Source organism: Megalops cyprinoides, chromosome 22 (assembly GCF_013368585.1).
Source record: "Megalops cyprinoides isolate fMegCyp1 chromosome 22, fMegCyp1.pri, whole genome shotgun sequence".
In the NCBI taxonomy this organism is placed as follows: Eukaryota; Metazoa; Chordata; class Actinopteri; order Elopiformes; family Megalopidae; genus Megalops; species Megalops cyprinoides.
In genome coordinates, this window is record NC_050604.1 from 10,247,889 (window position 1) to 10,262,222 (window position 14,334).

The window sequence follows — 14,334 nt, forward strand, 5'->3', positions numbered from 1 at the left end:
CAGTGCTTTTACTGAAAAACTCAAGTGCACAGGAAGCATCTTTGGTTTCAGACAAATCCCACGATTTTAACAATTCCCATTATAATATGCTGTGTGCACAATGTGAGCCAAATATAAAACCATTTGACTGGGCCAGAATTCTTATGTAAAGCAAAATGTGTAAGCAACGAAAATGTTTAATGAGTCACCCTACATTTATTTTATTTCATAAATGTTGATCTCAATTGGTGTAAATTGTGTGCATGTCCATGTTTGTAAAAAATGTACAATAACCCTTAAATATAACAATTAGAATGTTGATAAATACAAGGTTTGTCGGTTATTTTGCTGCAATATATTAATCACATGATACTAATTTTAAACACGATATTCTCTTTCATTGAATCTCTTTTTTCCTTCAATGTATTTGCTTGAGTTACACACTGTTAAATTAATTGGATTATACAGTTTCCACAGCAATCAGAGGCTAATACATTAAAAGGAAAGTAACGGGCATTAGAAAAGGTAAACGACAATGATACTGCAAACAGATCAGTACCTTTGGTCGTTGCTTTCACTGAACTGTTCATTCTATTCATTCTATTTCTATAACATTGGAACCGTGAAATGCGTGATCAGGAAGCGACTCCAAACAAATCAAATAGACCAATCGGCTTTGGAATGTCATATGACGTCATGAAACAGTTGCGCAGTAGCGGTTTTTCTTTTAGCTGTCCACATTTTGCCTGTTTTAATAAAATAGTACTGTAAATACAAATCGATTTATTTTGTGACAACAACAGTACAAATATACTGGAATTAACTGTAGTGATATATATTTTTATTTTTTATTCAGGTCGTTTAATATCCTCCGGAAAAAACGTCTTTAAACATTTAGGGCGCACAGATGACGGATGAATGGGAACGGTTGCCTGGCGCCAAAATTGAAGTTCAAAAACAGAGGCAGCGGAGTTTTCTTGAGAAGAATACGCCTCACCCGTTTTCAGACAAAGCAACATTTTAAAATATAGAATATAATTTCTTTTGGTCTGTCCAGCTAGCTAGCTAGCTAAGAAGAACCGAGTACGGGACGGGATTTGTTGATCTTTGTGATAGCCGGTTAATCTGTTGTGCTTTACAATGCATATCAAATCTATCGTCATAGAAGGATTCAAATCTTATGCCCAGAGGACGGAAATCAATGGATTTGATCCTCTATTCAATGCCATTACTGGACTGAATGGCAGTGGGAAATCAAATATCCTTGACTCTATATGTTTTTTGCTTGGTATCTCCAATTTGTCACAGGTAAGCAATGTTGTCACCGTATCTCGCTTCTTTCTACATAGTGCTGAATGGCTGGTTTACCAACTGAAAGACGGAATACGATAGCTAGCGACACCGCATTTTGAAAGCGTGCAAATTAGCGAGGTCAGACTGACGGCTAGCTAGCAGCTTGTCTGTCCGATGGTTAACAGTATGGTACTTAGCAAGTAAATAACTGCACCAGTTAAGAGTAACATAAGTTAACCGTTACTGACAAGGTAAAAGTCGGCTCTAAAATTAGCTTTATAAGTGGCAAACTAACCTGCTACCGAATGTTAACTTACATCAACTTGTTAGCTAGCTGTTAGTCCGTATGATTAGGTTAATTACACGGACCTTGTGGTTATCAGAGTGAGAGAAATTTTATTGTCAGCCCATCCATATGCAGCATACAGTATGGTTGTACTGTTGGTAGCATTTACTGTCTTGCATGCAATTCCTTGTTGACAACTAGCTTTCCACCTTAACGTTAGCCTAGCTAGAGTGGAACGTCACTAGCATGCGAAGAAATTGGCTAGATGGCTAGGATTAACTCACTTTTTGCTTGTAGGTTCGTGCATCCAACCTGCAGGATTTGGTTTACAAAAATGGTCAGGCTGGAATTACTAAGGCGACTGTTTCGATTACTTTCGACAACTCTGATAAGAAGCAAAGTCCTCTTGGATTCGAAACCCACGATGAGATCACAGTTACCAGACAGGTACAGTAACGTTGGCTAACGTTGTCCTCGTGTTTTGTTGTTAGCTGTTTGTCAGTACAGTCTTAAAACACGTGGTAAGGAAATCACTTGTAGGGCAAACCTTTCAAATCGTGTTAAAGGACGGTTGGATTTTCCGGCATACTTTATCTTAACCTTGGTTGCTATGTTATTGTTTTTGAGGGCACTTACTAAGAGCCGTTATCCATAGTCAGTATTATTAAAACATGTCGGGTCACCGAGTTAGCAACTTGAAGTGTTTAATTAGAATTAAGCAGACAAATTGAAGAATGTTTTGAATGAGGAGCAACATTTGTGTCACGTGTCACATTTTGATCTTCTCTTTTTCGGAACCCAAAAGGTAGTTATAGGGGGCCGGAATAAGTACCTGATCAATGGCGTGAACGCCAACAACACACGAGTGCAGGACCTTTTCTGCTCCGTGGGTCTCAACGTAAACAACCCCCACTTTCTTATCATGCAGGTAAGCGTTTGCGCCTGTGACGCGCAGTCGAGCGTCCTAGTCAAAAATGTTAACAAAAATGGTTACAGTTGAAGCCGAAAGCTGTTTTGAAGACATTACTGTTGTTTTTTTAGGGGAGAATTACCAAGGTCCTGAACATGAAGCCACCTGAGGTAAAACAAATTTATTGTCAATTGTTTTGTTTTTCTTTAAATATTTTAATTCATTTCTTTTTTTGGTCCTGGTGTGCTGTATACTTCCACAATGCAAACATTCCAGTGGGTGCAGGTGAAGTATATATTTAAGACGGTGGTCAGATCATTGCTATTTAGTAATAGATGTAATAGCTACTCTTGCTAATTTGAATGTGACATTAATTGCCATTCTCGATTTGAAGCTACTTTTACAGACCTAGGATATGGGAGAATGGTTTGAAGCAGCATGTAAGGCTGTTTGTTGTCATGGTTGCCCCCCATTTGCATTCTGCCCTCTTGTCTTAACACCCTACAACTTGCCATGGGTAAGGGAGCCTACTGATTGGTTTATTAATAACATGCTCACTCTTCCCCAGATCTTGGCCATGATTGAAGAAGCTGCCGGCACCAGGATGTACGAGTGCAAAAAGATCAGCGCCCAGAAGACGATTGAGAAGAAGGAGGCCAAGCTGAAGGAGATACAGACAGTATGGCATTGTCTTTACAGTCTCTGAGTTGCTGCTGTATGGAAAACCGTGGCCATGTTAGACCTCACTGTTCTCTCTGCTCGTCCTTAGATTCTGGAGGAAGAGATCACACCCACTCTGCAGAAGCTGAAGGAGGTAGCTTTTTGTAGTTTATTTTTAATTGAAGACAATGGTTGTAAATGCTGTAGCATCCCTCATGAGGGCTTCTGCCAAGTAAATAATTATTCTAATGGCCTGTGCAGGAGGATATAGGTAAAATAACTTGCTAAATTATTTGAATTTTCATATTGTTTATGTCGGCAGACGCCCTTGTCCTTGACCATGTAGGGTTCCGAACTTGCCAAACGCAGGCACAGCCCTTGTTTAATATTTATAAGTATAACGCCAATGTTTTACATTGATCAAAAGAGATTTCTGATACTTCCTCTATATTACATCACACAAATGTGCATCAAATGTTGAAACGTTCACCCCTGCAGGAGCGGTCCTCGTACCTGGAGTACCAGAAGCTGATGAGGGAGATCGAGCACCTGAGCCGCCTGTACACGGCCTACCTGTTCGTGTGCGCCGAGGAGACCAAGGTGAAGTCGGCGGAGGACCTGAAGGTGATGCAGGACGGCATCGGCAAGCTGCAGGAGAGCATGGCGGAGAACGAGCGCAAGGTCCAGGAGCTCTCGCAGGAGATCCAGCAGCTGGAGACGAAGAGAGACAAGGTGCTGCCAGGCCCTTCATGCTGCTGCTCTCCATAGGAGACTGTCTGCAGCTGCTGTTGAGTTCCAGATATCAGCTTGGCCTGCTAGTTGATGTCATCAGTAGATTATCCTTTGTTCATCCTTTGACATGTATTTCTGATCTGAGTGGTCTGGAGATCTTTCAAGAGGATTTGGCTTGTAATGGCCCTTCCAAAGCCAATGTATAAGTTCTCCTTATGTCCAGTCAGACAGTATATCTGTATTGTTTGTTTTCTTATAAAAACCACATGTGCGTATGCCGTGAGCATGAATGAAAGGTGGGCAGCTGAGTCTTGGGTAACGGGGGCCCTGTCGTGTCATCTGCTGCTTCACCGCAGGATGTGGGCGGAGTTCTGAAGTCCCTGGAAGACGCACTGTCGGAGGTGCAGAGGGTGGACGCCAAGGCCCAGAGCGCTCTGGACCTGAAGAAGCAGAACCTGAAGGAGGAGACCAAGAAGCGCAAGGAGCTGGTCAAAAACATGGAGGAGGTGAGAGCTGAACCTTACCTTCTGCTGAACCTGACCATGTCCACACATAGCAAGCTTGGGTTGAGGGCTGTAAGCCGAAGCTTGAACCTTACCTTCTCCACACATGGTCAGGTTGAGTTCAGTAAGCAAAAGTGCTCCTGATTTTGCTGAGGGAACAGGAGATTGAGGAGTTTGTTAACTTGCACACATGCTTTTCTGCAGGTTAAAGTCTTGAAACGAGGACAGTAGCGCTCAAAATGATATATCATGTTTTTATCCTTTACTGTACATCTGAATTGCTGTAAGAAAAAGTGAAATTTTTGTGACTGGTATTCTGGTGTTTCTTTTACGATGCACTTGTGTTTTTTCAACTTTCACTTAAGCTTGGCTCCAACGATCTATATTTATTTATGTGCTTATTTTGCACAGTAGTCACATCCAAGTTTATTTACAGTCAGGATTAATGATGAACCTTTGCTGAAACGTGGCCAAAAGTTCCCCTCGTGCTCGTTCCTGCTCAGTAAAGAATTGAAATGTCTGCCTTTGACATCTTACTCACCTGTGAGGCGCGCCTCCCTTCACACCCAGGATAAGAAGGTGCTGGCAGCAAAAGAGAAGGAGGTGACCAAAGTGACGGAGAAGCTGCGCAGCGTGCAGGAGGAAGGGCAGAAGGACGCGGAGGCCCTGGTGGCGGCCCAGCAGCACTTCAACGCCGTGTCGGCCGGCCTGTCCTCCAATGAGGACGGAGAGGAGGCCACGCTGGCCGGCCAGATGATGACCTGCAAGAACGACATGAGCAAGGCCGAGACGGAGGCCAAGCAGGTGAGCTGTGTCCTTTCACGTTCACAAGGGGGCGGCGATTGCCATCCAAATGTGCGAAATGAATACGGTCTAAAGCAGCGTTTCCCAAGCCTCTCCTGAAGGACCCCTCGTCCTGCATGTTTTAGATCTTTCCCCGGTCCAACACAGCTGATTTAAATGATCAGTTTGTTATTAAGCAGCTTCAGGAATTCATAACGAGTTGATCATTTGAATTAGCTGTGGGGGAGCAGGGAGAGATCTAAAACATGCAGGGCAAGGGGTCCTCCAGGAGAGGTTTGGGAAACGCTGGTCTAAAGGCTTGGCTGTGGTGGGAAGGGACTGAAAAATGTAAAGGTTGATACTTGATCAGATATTTATGTGCAATAAATAAATCATCTGTCTAGCAAAGGATGAGATTGAATGGGCTGTTACCATCTCCTTGAGTGGCCTTTCTACAGAGTTCAAGACCATGAGAATTATCTAGCTCTGTACAAGGATAACACGGTTAATATAAGCACTTGATAATGTTAACTGCTAAGTAAACACAGGAAATACACTGAAAAAAGATGAAGGTACTTAGATGTTGAGTCATTTAATGGCATGTTTATGTATCTTTGTGTCTTTTTTTTTTTTTTAGGCCCAAATGAAACTCAAGCACGCTCAGCAGGAGCTGAAGGCCAAGCAGGCCGAGGTGAAGAAGATGGACAGCGGCTACAAAAAGGACCAGGATGCCTTCGAGGCTGTGAAGAAATGCAAGGAGAAGCTGGAGGCAGAGATCGGCAAACTCAACTACGAAGGTTGGGGGAGGTCGTTCGTCCTTGGATTGTGTCTAATTGATGAGTAACCGCCGTCCTCGTCGAGGCCTGAATGCGTTTGTCCGTTTGGTCCCCAGATGGAAAGGAGGAGAGGCTGATCGAGATGAGACAGAAGCTGTTGCGTGAGGTCGGCCGGCTGAGGGAGACCTACGAATCCCTGATGGCAAAGTTTCCCAATCTGCGATTTGAATACACGTAAATGTTCATTGGATTCTATTTTGATTGTTATTCTCTTTTATGAATGCTTGGTCTGTAACTAATAATTTCCTAGCTGCAATTTGTAAATTAGATTTTTATTTTCTAATAGTCAACCACATTAAATTCACACTGAGATACTGTACCCTGCTAGCTGACTGTTAGTATTTGACTGTCAACAAGTGACTAGGCCTGTCTAACTCTATCAAAGAGTGTCGTTAGATGTGGCAGTAATTCTTTGAAGGACTGAATGTATCGTTTGACTGAACGTTGATTTCAGAGACCCAGAGAAGAACTGGGACAGGAACAGAGTCAAAGGCCTGGTTGCCAATCTAATCACCGTCCACGACGTTGGCAATGCCACAGCGCTGGAGGTGGTGGCCGGGGGGCGGCTCTACAATGTGGTGGTGGACACAGAGGTGAGCGTGAGCAGATCTTTGAGTCACTCCTTTTAAAACATAGAGACAGTAAGTTATATGGTGGAATCTCTCCCTGGCATTGGTGTCAACACAGATGACCCTTTTTTCAATAGTACTTGTAGATGACTGGGACAGCTTCTGTCTGCACCCTACAGAAGTATAACCATTGGAGAGAGGATTCCTTTAAATTATTATCTGTTCTTATCTGCCCTTTCAGGTGACAGGAAAAAAGATTTTGGAGAAGGGAGAGCTCAAGCGACGATACACCATCATCCCTCTGAACAAAATTTCAGCCAAAACCTTGAATGACAATGTTGTCAAGACTGCAAAAAATCTGGTAAGAATTTGCATACAAGTTCATTTTTGAACCGAAAATTTATGTAGAAGTGTTTTGAGCAGTTCTGTTAGCTGGTCCTTTACACTTTCCTCTGAAATATTTGCAGTTGTGTACTTTAAAATGACTGTTCGCCATGTGTGTCCAGTAGACATAGAGATTAATTTTTTGATTTTCTGGTAAATAGGTGTTTTAAAATGAACCCAAGGAAAGCACTTAGCTGTTCTAGCTCCACAGTAGGTAAATGACCTTCCCTGGGTGGCTGTGTAATGCCTGTGTTATGCATTTCAGGTCGGGGAAGACAATGTGCACACCGCCTTGTCCTTGGTGGGCTATGAGTCGGAGCTCCAGAAAGCCATGGAGTATGTATTTGGCACCACGCTGGTCTGCGACACGCTCGACAATGCCAAGAAAGTGACCTTCGACAAGCGCGTCATGACCAAAACGGTCACTCTGGGAGGGGACGTGTTTGATCCCCAGGGGACTCTGAGCGGAGGTGACGTCCTTAACCCCTTGAGCTTCCAAACAGGGTTTTTGACAGCAAGATTGTTCATAAGTGAAGCCAGCCATGTTAGCTCTTTCTATAATTCATTAACTTGGGTAACAAGCTACTACACTGCAACCCAATGCTTTTCATAATAATCCTGTATCAGCGGGGCTGCTCAATAAGACAGTAAAACACTTTCAGCGAAAGTTGTTGCATGTAACAAACATTCATAAAGTAGCCTCGTGAGGTCAGTTGTGTGCTTGGCAGGTTCTGCTTTCCCTGGGGTCTCTTTTAAATGACATGACTTTTACCTAAATGCTAATTTAGATTTCTTGAGCACTTTCCAGGGTTAAGAGGACCTTTTTAAGAACCTTTAAGAATGTTAAGCTTGTTGTCTCGCTCTAGGGGGGAAATGGGTATGACTGCTTCCATTACTCTGCTCACAAAAGCACGCAGATGCAGCATGTGAGCCCCTAATCTCTTAGCCAGTTGAATTCAGGAAGGTCAGTGCTCTTGGGAGTAAATCCTACACATTAACACATTAGCAACTAGACATGTTGCGGCTAATGTGTTGCTGTGTGCGCGTGTGCGCCGGCGGTAGTCTGACTGAGGTTTGCTGGTCTCGGTGTCCCAGGTGCCCGTGCGCAGACCGCTTCAGTGCTGTCTAAACTGCAGGAGCTGAAGGATGTGCAGGATAACCTGACAGCCAGAGAGACAGAACTGCGCTCTGTCGAGAAGGACCTGAGCAGCCTTAAGGGGACAGCTGACAAGTAAGTGTCTTTGGCTGTGCAGCCATGGAAACAGTGGTGTCACTCTTTCTCTTAGTTATCGGCAGGTCAAGTGACTCCCGCCAATAGGTGGCGCTAATACTGGAATCTGCTGAAGAAGTGCTTGCTGTTCATTTGTTTTCATATTTACTAAGCCTTTCTCTGTCAACAGTGATGTGACCTCTGTAGTAAATCAGTTCAGTACTAATGCTGTTATTACAGTTGGTTGGTTCCTAGCCTTTTCAGCCACCAAGTTGCATGAGAGTGTGTTCTGCCATCTTATTTTATCATTGGCAGATAGTCTGTGAGGGTGAGTTGTTTAGGCTGCGTGTTCTACATCTCCACGTCTACAGCGCCGCCCTGTTGATCTTTGCAGGTACAGGCAGCTGAAACAGCAGCTGGACATGAAATCTGAGGAGGCGGAGCTTCTGCAGGCCAAGCTCCAGCAGAGCTCCTACCACAAACAGGAGGAGGAGCTGCAGACTCTCCGCAAAACCATCGGTACAGCACATTTCAGTACTCCATGCATTTCAGTCCTCTACACATTTCAGTAGAAATAAGAGATATGTCCTGGATAAGGGTGTTTTCCATACATGTATGTAGTAGTAGTAGGCTGTATTGGAGCTACATCTCTTCCAATACTCAAATAGCAAGGAGCTCTTGTGTTTTCATTTACATGATTGTTTTTGTTCGTTTCTGCTTTCTGCCTTAATTGTAATGTTGTATAAGAAAGGGCAACAAGCAAGGCCTGCTAAAAAATTGTCACTCAAAGTTAAGTCCAAAGTGCCTTGTGACTGGAATGGAACAGAGGCGTTCAGTGTTCAGTGTCCGGTCTGTGTGGGCAGAGGAGAGCGAGGAGACCCTTAAGAAGACCAAGGAGGTGCAGAAGAAGGCGGAGGAGAAGTACAAGGTGCTGGAGAACAAGATGAAGAACGCCGAGGCAGAGCGGGAGAAGGAGCTGAAGGCGGCGCAGCAGAAGCTCAACGCGGCCAAGAACAAAGCAGATGCCTACAACAAGAAGCTCAAGGAGAGGCAACAGGTGCGGCCCCCTAATCGCCATGCTTTTAGGAGGTTTCTTAATGCCAGATACAGGCTTTAGAAACCTAACAAAATATATAAAAATCATAGGTGTGCAGTTATAGGTAGATGAGCTACTTTTTCCTGAGGCACCGTCTCAATCAGCTGATCTGTATTTCATCAGGATGGACTGATAAACGGAACACATTATTCAATGACTACACTGAGTAAAGATCAGTGGATTTGTGCAGTGCCTACTTGTCTATGAACAGTTTGACTTATTAGTCTTCCATTGATGATGATGGTGCTGATCAGTGTGGAGGCATTGTGTTTTTGCAGTGAAGTCTGCAGGTACAGGAGTAGTATCTATCTGTTGTGTCCTGCTGTATTGGTCGTGCTGGTTCTGTAGTAGAGCTGGAGGTGACAGTGTGCCGGTCTGTGTCCTGCAGGAAGCTGACGCCCTGGCTCTGGAGCTGGAGGAGCTTAAGAAGGAGCAGGCGGGCTACCAGCAGCAGATTGATGCTGTGGATGAGGCCATGAAGGCCATCCAAGACCAGATCGACAGCATGGCTGCAGAGGTGTCCAGCAACAAGGTCAGGCCTAGCCCAAAGCCGCCTATGTCCCGTCTGCAAAGACTGCTTCCAGATGCATGGTGTCACGCTTGTAATACGCTAACCACATGAATATGTCTTCGGTCTTCAGTTTTATATCGCACTTCAGTCTGAGAATCACTTTTACATGTTGCATATTTTTCTTGCTTTTAGTCACATGTATGAAAGTGTGTTTATGTACATTGCTTGGAAGTGATGGTGAGCAAATGGGAGGGTTCTCACCATAAACTAGCCCCTAGTGTCCTCAGAAGCTGAGTATGTTGGTGCTCTCATATACATTGTATTGATACAGCCAGCAGTTGAGCCATAAAACCTGTGTGTAATCCTGTAATATTTGTATGATCTAATGATTTGAACAGTGGCAGCTCCTTAGCACGCTGGAGGAGACAAGTGCCTGTCTGTTTTCCATTTAAAACAAGGTGTTAAATCAACTCTCGGGGAACAAAATTGTTACCATGTGTTAAGTAGTGTATTATATTAGTAAGGTAAGAATGCGAAAACTCATATTAGAATCATTTGGACTGACATTAGTGAAATTAGTCTGATTGTTAGTCTGAGCACTCTTAATTAGGGTGCACAGTAAGACGTGTAAGCCGATGGATCGATTGCGTTGCTGACTCGCATCCCGCATCCTCCTCCTCCTCCCTCCCAGGAAGCGGTGAAGAAGGCCCAGGAGGACCTGTCCAAGCAGAAGGAGGTGATCATGGCGCAGGACCGGGAGATCAAGGGCAAGACGGCCGAGGCCAACAAGCTGCGCGAGCAGGACAACGAGGCGCAGCTCCGCATCAAAGAGATGGAGCACAACATCAGCAAGCACAAGAAGGACAGCGCTGACGCTGCCGCCAGGGTGCGTCCCGGCCCACAGAAGCCTCCGTCTGCTTCACTTTGGTTTTGTTTTTCTGAGCAGCGTCGGTGGCATTTGGCTCGGTCTTTGCCCCTGCTGCTGGACCATCAGGGGGGTTGTGTGCCAAGGAATTTAAAACGGCGCCCTCTGTCTCTCTACCTATTAGAGGTGCATTGTGGGAACCGTCCTTGGCATAGACTGATGTTCTGTCCTGGGAGGCGTGTGTAGCTGCTTCACAACATAGAATTCAGGACGTTCTCAGATCTGGGGAGCTGCCTGTTCACAGGTAGACTGACTGAGCAGCTGTGGTCCTAAACGCTCTAGCGTTTCTCACTGTGAACAGGTGGCCAGGATGCTCGCGGAGAACGACTGGATCGCGCCCGAGAGGCACCTGTTCGGGCAGCCCAACACGGCCTACGACTTCAAAGCCAACAACCCCAAGGAGGCGGGCCAGAGGCTGAAGAAGCTGGAGGAGAACAAGGACAAGCTGGAGCGCAACGTCAACATGAGGGCCATGAACATGCTGAGCCAGGCTGAGGAGAAGGTCAGCGCGTCGCATCACCGCTGTGCTCCTTTCCCATTATTACATCAACTATTCACAGCATGACTTCAACAGTATACCTCTCCCACATACATTTGTACAGCTAGCTGCTTACGTAAGCATGCTCAGATACTGGTGAAGTTGCACTTTCCCGCCTGCAGCTTCCCAGACGTCTATCCATGTCCCTGATCACTGCCTTGTGCAGACGCTGTGTAGATGGCATGAGGTTGTTTGTGGGGAAAAAATGAACAGCATATTTGTTTTGGCACCTTTCATTGAGGGTGGCTGCTTGTTTTTCTAAAGCAGTTATTTTTTTGTATTTACTTTGTTGCTTTTAATTGTTCGTTTTGGCAAGCTGCTTTTTTTTGTTGTTATAGTACAATGAATTGATGAAAAAGAAACGAATTGTGGAGAACGACAAGTCCAAGATCCTGAAGACCATTGAGGAGCTGGACCAGAAGAAGAATGAGGCTCTGAATATTGCCTGGCAGAAGGTACCATCGCTTTGCTTTTAACAAATCGCCTACGTGAACAGATTATTGGAACTGGCAAAGCAAAACATCCAGCCGGTCCAGCCTTTTACAGAGCTTTGGAAACAATGCGCAACGTCTGACTGTTTATGTAATATAAAATTAATTTTTTCAGTGGTCATAAGTGGCTGCCAAATACCATTTTTATGAATGTAAGAAAGTCATATTGTGTGTGTGAATGTATGCATGTGTGTGTCCCCAGGTGAACAAAGACTTTGGCTCCATCTTCTCCACATTGCTGCCAGGGGCGAACGCCCGTCTGGCGCCCCCTGAAGGCTGTGGAGTCCTTGACGGCCTCGAGTTCAAGGTGGCCCTGGGCAACACCTGGAAGGAGAACCTGACGGAGCTCAGCGGGGGTCAAAGGTCAGTCCCATGCGTTGCATTCCAGGGTGGCTTTAGGAATGGCCAGCAGGAGAGTGGGAGCGTGTAGAGCTGACAGATGTGTCCCGCAGGTCCCTGGTGGCCCTCTCCCTGATCCTGGCCATGCTGCTCTTCAAGCCGGCCCCCATCTACATCCTGGACGAGGTGGACGCTGCGCTGGACCTCTCCCACACGCAGAACATCGGCCAGATGCTGCGCACCCACTTCACCCACTCACAGGTAAGCGGATCACAGCCTCCAAAAAGCTAAGAGCATGTCTTTTAATGAGCTACACCAAACCGAATCCAACCTGTTCTCGGCTACATCCTTTTTATCTGATTTTAATAGCGTAGGATGTCACCTTAATTGATTAAGTATGTATTATGGATTTACTGATTATTTTGGAGGGTCTTTTGATCATTTTGCTTCACTGCAATTCTACTTTTTAATGCCTTGTGATTTTAGGTACCTGATCTGCACTTGTACATCATGTACTGTAGTTTTATCCTGCAAACTGAAGTATTTCATGCAGTGGATTTGTGTGAAAGGCGCTGTATAAACTGGTTATGATAAAGACCTTTTGACTACAGTGGAATGTGTCTGAGGGCACGGATCCAATACTGACTTTGCAGTTTGGTCAGGTCTCCTTTAGATGGCTAATTGCACTCTGCGACAGCCATTGTGTAAAACAGGCAAATGGCTGTGACTTAGCATATGTTAAAATTGAGCCTTTTTTTTCCCCTTCTCCCTTGTATAGTTTGTGGTGGTCTCTCTAAAGGATGGCATGTTCACAAACGCCAACGTCTTGTTCAAGACCAAGTTTGTGGACGGGGTGTCTACAGTGTCCAGAACCGCTCAGAGCCAAAATGGCAACGTTCCAGGTCACAAAGGACTAGACAAGTCCAAACTGAAAGACAAGAGACACAAGCAGCTCATGGCCAACTGAATGCAGCGTCAGCTGGCTTTGCTGTAAATGTTGTCTTTGTCTTTAAATGTACATTTTAAATCTGTGTCTGATCAATGCTAATTTTCTATTACATTTTACCGCTTATATTGTACTTTCTTTAAAGTTATTTTATTTCCTGTCAGTTTTTTTCTAGCAGTGATTTCACTTTTTATATATATGTTGGTGACAAGTCCATATTTATGTGGTTGACCATAAGAGCCTTTCAATACTTTTAGAACCTCATGTACTTCTGCCTCACTGTATTGTCTGACTTTTTTGTGTTTTTAAATGTCCCATATTTCCTAATAAAATGTGCTTATGGGGTAAATATGTATAAACGTCTGTTAACTACTGCCATTGTCTTGATTTTTTTCAAATGAGAACTGTATAAACTCTTCCACAGTTGTGTTGGCTACTTTTCAATGGTTTTCATCCCCTAATACATTTTTCCAGGGAGAGACTGACATATTTAACGGTTTTCTAGAGCTGCTTTCCTCTTGCTGCCGATGTAACAGGTATTAGGAAAATAGACTTAAACAGTATTTACTTTCCCTTGTAAAAGCTGTGAACTTTTTCTGGCTCACAGTTAAGCATATTCATTGCGAATTTGTCCTTTAAAATTCAAAAGGAGCCTCAAAAGGCACTTTTGAATACCAACTTTGATATGGCTTTTCCGTTTCTGAAAACAGATTTCACAAAGTGGTGAAGTTAGGGCTGTTTGTGTGATTCTGAGAAACTGACTAGCAGCATGTTGTGTAAAATGACCGCAGGCACAATATAGCTGCTGTATACACTGTCATGCTTCCACTTTGTCTGATTAGTTAAAATGACTAGGGTCAAAAGTGCACAAAATACTATACTAAACGGCAGTGACTGTTAGCGGTATTCTGAGTACTCCATTAATCACTGTGTTGCACGACCTTAATGCAGCCATCACCTCAGCTGATGGCTTTTATGTTTTAAATGTAGGCCTGTGCCGCAAATGTTCAATGGATGTGCACCGGGGCCAGCCCACAGCAATTTTTTTTATCTCCTCTCCTGAGGGTGGTCTCTTCTCCAACATGCCATCAGATTTCCTGCTCTGAAACCTTGCGTTCGATGCCGAGAGTCCTCAACATTGTCAGGTCTACCAAACAACACCTCCACCTCGGCAAGAGTGTATGCTCTTCTAATGTGCTGACACGCACTTGTAACACCTATCTCAACGTGTAAAGAATGTTTCTTGATATGTGTTATTTTTTTGTTATGATCTGAAGGATTGTGAAGATTACCTCTAAAGTTGCACTGAAAGGTCACAATTATCCAGTCTTTTTTCAGACTTT

At 44.4% G+C, this 14,334-nt stretch overlaps 1 protein-coding gene across 1 annotated transcript; it reads left to right on the plus strand.

The window, feature by feature from the left end:
- The first annotated feature begins 1,119 nt into the window (after positions 1-1,119).
- smc2 (structural maintenance of chromosomes 2) lies at positions 1,120-13,012 on the plus strand. Its single transcript, XM_036517193.1, has 24 exons — positions 1,120-1,287; positions 1,856-2,005; positions 2,364-2,486; positions 2,600-2,638; positions 3,037-3,147; positions 3,238-3,282; positions 3,627-3,860; positions 4,217-4,366; positions 4,934-5,167; positions 5,784-5,943; positions 6,039-6,156; positions 6,437-6,575; positions 6,793-6,912; positions 7,201-7,405; positions 8,031-8,166; positions 8,540-8,664; positions 9,009-9,202; positions 9,630-9,773; positions 10,444-10,638; positions 10,979-11,179; positions 11,554-11,670; positions 11,909-12,069; positions 12,159-12,306; positions 12,824-13,012. The coding sequence occupies exons 1-24, from the start codon at positions 1,120-1,122 to the stop codon at positions 13,010-13,012; spliced, it is 3,606 nt and encodes a 1,201-aa protein (XP_036373086.1).
- The last annotated feature ends 1,322 nt before the right edge of the window (positions 13,013-14,334 follow it).

Excerpts from the sequence above, each read along its gene's own strand:
- smc2 (XM_036517193.1), top strand. The coding sequence starts at position 1,120 with ATGCATATCAAATCTATCGTCATAGAAGGATTCAAATCTTATGCCCAG. Across the intron at positions 1,288-1,855 it reads GTATCTCCAATTTGTCACAG|GTTCGTGCATCCAACCTGCA; the intron begins GTAAGCAATGTT and ends TTTTGCTTGTAG. Across the intron at positions 2,006-2,363 it reads AGATCACAGTTACCAGACAG|GTAGTTATAGGGGGCCGGAA; the intron begins GTACAGTAACGT and ends GGAACCCAAAAG.